This window comes from Carassius gibelio, chromosome B8, assembly GCF_023724105.1.
Source record: "Carassius gibelio isolate Cgi1373 ecotype wild population from Czech Republic chromosome B8, carGib1.2-hapl.c, whole genome shotgun sequence".
NCBI classification, from domain to species: Eukaryota; Metazoa; Chordata; class Actinopteri; order Cypriniformes; family Cyprinidae; genus Carassius; species Carassius gibelio.
In genome coordinates this window covers 9,173,649-9,179,571 of record NC_068403.1, presented here as the reverse complement: position 1 = coordinate 9,179,571, position 5,923 = coordinate 9,173,649, and the positions used below count along the sequence as shown (strand labels likewise).

General features: G+C 37.0%; 1 protein-coding gene across 1 annotated transcript; it reads left to right on the top strand.

Moving 5' to 3' along the window:
- The first annotated feature begins 1,300 nt into the window (after window positions 1-1,300).
- On the top strand, window positions 1,301-4,136 carry dmrta2 (DMRT-like family A2). The gene is made up of 2 exons (XM_052562746.1): window positions 1,301-2,198; window positions 2,570-4,136. The coding sequence occupies exons 1-2, from the start codon at window positions 1,736-1,738 to the stop codon at window positions 3,424-3,426; spliced, it is 1,320 nt and encodes a 439-aa protein (XP_052418706.1). The 5' UTR covers window positions 1,301-1,735; the 3' UTR covers window positions 3,427-4,136.
- The last annotated feature ends 1,787 nt before the right edge of the window (window positions 4,137-5,923 follow it).

Below are 5,923 nucleotides of genomic sequence, written 5' to 3'. Positions count from 1 at the left end.
AAATTCAATTACTAACCATTTTAGTTCTATGACACCACAGTTTTGAAATGTTGGATAATTATATAGGATAAAGAAAAAATATGTAGGCTATATTGTTTAAAAATCTACTTTAATCTAAGGGTAGATAAATTGAAGCACTGCAAAAATATTTTATGCATTTCACTGACATTTTAAAACCTGGCAAGTTTTACAACAATAATCTTCGCTTTTAATTCTTGAACGTGTCAAATACAAATGCTTGCAATTCTAAAATCATTTAGCAATAATAATAATAATAATGATGATAATAGCACTTTCTGTTAATGTTCAATCCGCTGGCTTTTAAAAGTATGAAGAGAAAAAAAAAAATCAAATAGTCACATGAAATATGTTCTAGAAAAAAAAAAAGAAAAAAAAAAGACTTAGTTAAGCAACGAGAACAACGCGTACAATAAACAAAACAATGCCGGTGAGAAATATAGAGTTTTAATAATATAAATGTTCTACAAATACAGAGAAACAGAAGCGATCGTTTGTCTTGCAAAGGCTAGAATTGTGTAACTATTCCTATGGCGCTAAACCACATTAATTCATCTTAAATAATTAGATTACAATCAAATATCGCAATGTTATGTTTATATCGATGATAAATGGCAAGCACATTGCATCTTTTTGACTCTATAGCCAGCGTCTAAATCAGTAGCCTAATTCTGCAATAATGCTACAAATGAACGACGCAACAATGTTTACAGTAAACAATTACAAACATGCAGTAAACAATTACGGACAACGAACTGCCCTTAAAGTCTGGCGTAACAACTTACCGTTTTGCCTTTATCGAGACTGACGTCATTCTAGGAGGAATTGTCTTTTCACTACAGCAAATGCTTAAAACTAAATCTTGTATTTTAAAATATAAACAAAAAATACTAACCTAATTTTGGCTAATAATTCCTTGTAAATAATAAATAAATTTATCTCGAATCCCGTAATCAACTTTTTAACAGCCAGCAAATTTTGCCTGAAGGGCAGTTATGCCAAATCGTCAAACAATGCTTTTAAAGATTATAGTATCAATAGTCAATTGTCTTACAGGATCTTTTGCCTGTATTTTAGTAAATAATTTCTTATGATAAAAGTTTTATGTTTTAGCTCTGCGTGATGCTTGTTATTTGAGAAAAGAACGCAGGTGGACACAGTTGAAAAAGAGACAAGCCAATCAGATCGCTCCTTCCCTCTTTGGCCAATGACAGGCGCCACATTGTTGTCAAATTTGTCTAATGAAAACGTGGGCGCAACAATAGATCTAGAGGGATCTGTATCCACTGAAGATCTCTCGAGGAAGTTAGTGTCTCACACTGGCTCCAGCAGCAAACTCTGTTCTCTCTCAGACTGTGGGCTCATCACTGAGTTTAAAGTTAGTTTTGCATTACCTTCGATGGATTTTTGTGTTTTTAAAATTTGTATAAGTTTTAAACATATGTTTAATTTCTAAAAGAGTTTATTGGGCTGCTTGTGGACAGCGCGCAACAAGTTGAAGATCTCACTGGAAAGACGACTTTCCTAAGCAGTCATAAGTATTTTCTGATCTCTTCTCTGGACACTGGCATTCGGGCTGTGTTCTTCCTCAAGTGCTGTGCTAAAGAAATTCTTCGTGTATCGATTCTGCTCAATGCTTATGAAACGTCTCCGATCGAAGACTTCGGTTGCGCACGTTTTTTAACCTATCGATCGGCTGTTTGTTGATTCGGAGAATATGGATCTTCGTCCAGAGATCCCACCCGCCTCCCAGGCAGGGTCGCAGGTTCATCCTAGCTCCGTTGCCGCAGCCGCTGCCGCCTCCATCCCGGTTTCCATGGCCGGTAACCTCCTAAGGGGCCCGCCGCTGTTGCTTCGCGCTACGGAGAAGTATCCACGAACGCCCAAGTGCGCCCGGTGCAGGAATCACGGCGTGGTGTCCGCGCTGAAGGGGCACAAGCGCTACTGCAGATGGAAGGACTGCATGTGTGCCAAATGCACTCTGATCGCCGAGAGACAGCGCGTCATGGCCGCTCAGGTTGCGCTCCGCAGACAGCAGGCGCAGGAGGAGAACGAGGCGAGAGAACTTCAGCTGCTCTACGGCACAGCAGAGGGTCTGGCCCTGGCCGCTGCCAACGGCATCATACCTCCCCGGCAAAACTATGAGGTCTTTAGCTCAGTTAACAACGACACAAACTCTGGTAGGTGGATAAATTAAAGCCTACTCCTATAGCTACTTTATACATTCTTAAATATAAAAAGTTTCAATTATATTTAAAGAATTGTAAATATAAATAAATTATCTAAAAAAACATTTATGCACTTTTTAAATAAACGCTCTTATACTAAATCCAAAGAATCTCTAATGAAACATCAAAAAACTTTTTGAATATTCAAAGAACGATATGGAAAACTTAATTATTTTAAAAGATTGATATATTTTGCTAGTGTATTTGTTATCGAACTGTGTAGGCTATTTCAAGTTGAATTCCAAGTTTCACTCTCATACAGTCAAATAATAAAAGATATGTTTAGCTGATGGTAATTATTGACGTGCATCAATCTATTTCAGGTGAATCGAACATCCAAAAGTTCGAGTTGTTCCCCAAGACATCTTTATCTGTATCGGTGACCCCACAGCAGGCGCCTGGAAAGTCCGTATCCACAGACACCGAATCCGTTCCAGGAATGTCGTCTCCAGATATGCGTCACGGCTCGGGTTCGGAGAACGGTGACCGCGAATCCACTGTGAGCTCCCCGATTGCCAAACCATTAAAAGACGGCGATGAGACGCCAGGCTCCATCAGTCCTCTCGGTTCAGACTCCGGCTCGGATACGGATAAAGACGACCAGGAGCCCTCGCCCTCCTCCGCAGCATCGCGACAGATGAACGCCATCGATATCCTAACGAGGGTTTTCCCCAACCACAAGCGCAGCGTCCTGGAGCTTGTGCTGCAGGGATGCGGCAAAGACGTGGTGCAAGCCATAGAGCAAATCCTCAACAACAGCGGTCAAGCCAAGGGCCCAGAGGATTCCTGGACGGCGGATCGGATGCTGCAGAGCGCACAGCCGCACATGTCCTCCAACCCGCGGCCAATGTTACCAGGAACCATGACGCTCAGCAATAGATCTGCCTTCTCTCCTTTGCAACCCAACGCGCCACACTTTGGTTCCGACCCGAGCACGTATTCTCTCAGTACGCATTTGGGCTTGAACCCACTCCGGCTCGCGTACTCGGCTCACAGCAGAGGCCTTGCCTTCATGGCTCCATACTCCACCACGGGTCTGATGCCAACATTGGGCTTCAGGCCTCCAATGGACTATGCCTTCAGTGACTTGATCAGAGACAGGACTCTCTTGCATAAAGATCAGAGCTACACCAATGGACTCTATGGTCCTCTGGTCAACAACACTACAGAGAAACAGTGAGATAGTGTTTCCCAAATGTAGACAAAAGTGTTTCATTTCTTTAAAGACTCATAGTCCTAAAGATTACTCATCCTTAAAGACTCGCGGGCCTTGTGTTTCTGTATATAAAATATGTCTAGTTTAATCACCAGAAAAAAAAAACAAAAAAAAAAAACAATGTGCTTGGTGGTCGTGGCTTCTTTGAAGTTTGTGATAAATCAAAAAGAAAATGGTTACGCGTAAAGGTTAAAGTAATTTTTACCCGTCTTACTGCAGGATGGGGTTACCGACACTGCCTCAGCGCAAAAGGAGCCAGAGGTTAGACCTTTAGCAGGGTAACCATAGTATTTTCGAGTAATGTAAATTGTGTATTTTAAAATCCTTCACGTTTGTTACAATCCATTTAGATCATTTACCAAACGGATTAAGCCCCCGTGTGATAATAGTGCAATTCCTAGGATAATAATTTGCTTCATTATTAAAAAAAGGGAATATTCTAGCATAATTGTTATTGTGGAACGTCTATTATTCACTCTTTTTCTGCTCAGTGTCTGTTAAATCGTGCCATGTTCATTCGACAGAACAGAAGCTCTTTGGATTTAATATGGTCACTGGCTTAAGTAGACATTTGTATTCCCATTGTGAGTGATATATTGTGTTACAAGACTAAATTATGTATATTGCATTTCTTGATGATAAAGTAAAAAAAAAACAAAAAAAAAACATCAAAATGGATATAAAAAAGATGTAAAAAGATTGTTTGTTGAATGAAATCTTGCTGCGTTGCGAAGTGTACATTTCTCGGTGTAAATTTTGCAAAATAAATAAATGTTATTTTATTCTTACGTTTTGCTTGTTTTGTGCATTAAATTTTTTTATTTTGTTTTGTTTATCCATATTGTATCAGTTGGCGCATTGTGACTTAATTCAAAACACATTTAGAATGTAATACAAACTTTAAAAAAATAATAAACAATTCTATTTTTTCAATATGTTTAACAAAATCAATACGTTTAATGTATTATTATTATTAATATTTTTATTTTTATTTTTTTACCATATGTATTTTCCAAAACAAAAAACGAATAGTTAAACATATTAGAAAGTAAATGTGTTCATTCTTTCATAACAATAGGCCTATATCTATTTATTATTTTTCGAATCGACAGTCCAAGTTATAGAGAGATGATATTATAAGCTCTTCTCTTCTTTTAAAAGATTGTGAAAGCCTCTAAACAGAGACAGTCTCAAAGCAGAAGTCCACTGTATTTTCGCACGAGGAGTGTATAGCTGCACTATTGAAACGCGATGCCATGGAGACATAATCCTCCTCGCCAGAGTCTGTTTACCTTCTCCCCGCAGATAAAACAGTGTAAACAGCAGTGTCGGATTGACAGTGTGCCTTCATTTAACGGAGAAACCGAGCACTCCAATGTTCATAATGCACATTTGATGAGGTGCATGATAACACAGACCCTTCTCTCGGTTTGTTTAATATTTACAGAGACAGTGTTTTAATGAATTTTAGATAAAATTCATCTGCTACTCAGCTTAAATTTAGTTCAGTGTTTTTATTTATTTGACAGTCCACATAATTATTTAAATTTCGTCAGGCCTAATTGTTAATCGAATAAAAATACTATGTTATACTATGTTATAAATACTATTTAATGTTACTGTGTTATAGTCTGTTGTTTTTAAGTAATGAAATCTTACTGTAGGTCAAAAGATTTACGACAAAATGGGTTTAAACTATCAAGTTTATTTCATTTAAATAAAAAAGCCTAATACCTTACATATAGGCCTATGCTAAAATACATTCAATTTTTTTCTTCTGCTGCTACATTTAACAAAAAGCGATGGATTTTGAAATATTTTATTAGACAGATTTTATTTTGTGTGTTCAGATACCAAGCATGTTTAATCTTAGTTTCAATCTATTTGTTTATTTTAAAATTTATTTCTATCTATTTTTACTTACATTGCACAAGAATAACTGAAATACATAGCATACGCCTGTTAGTCTTTTTAATTTTACATTTAGGCTACTCTTATTCAGAAAGAGAAAGGACTGGAATGTGGTAGCTCCATTTATATTTGTCTTATTATGAATAGACTATTTTAAGATTGTCCTAAAAGCAAAGCAAGGCTGCTTCTAAAATGTAAAATTCTAAAAGTTTATTCTTTTCAAAATTATGAAACAAACAAAACAAACAAACAAATATGATACAGATTTTTCATGTTCAACTTGTTCAAGAGTTTGAAGAATATTACGATTCTAAAAATAGAGAATATAATAAATAGAAAATAATAAAATAAACAACATTTACTAATATAAAGAGTCATTAAAACACCAATACAAATAACACTATTGACAAACTGTCTGATGAAATTCTCTCGTCTTGAAATTGTTTCCAAATTTGACAGCATGTTAAAATTCTGACCTGCTATGCGAGAATATGTCGCCCTCTTATGGTAGGATGTGGAAATAAGCGGAGACGGTCAGTGGATTCACAGG

Excerpts from the sequence above, each read along its gene's own strand:
- dmrta2 (XM_052562746.1), top strand. The coding sequence starts at position 1,736 with ATGGATCTTCGTCCAGAGATCCCACCCGCCTCCCAGGCAGGGTCGCAG. Across the intron at positions 2,199-2,569 it reads TAACAACGACACAAACTCTG|GTGAATCGAACATCCAAAAG; the intron begins GTAGGTGGATAA and ends AATCTATTTCAG.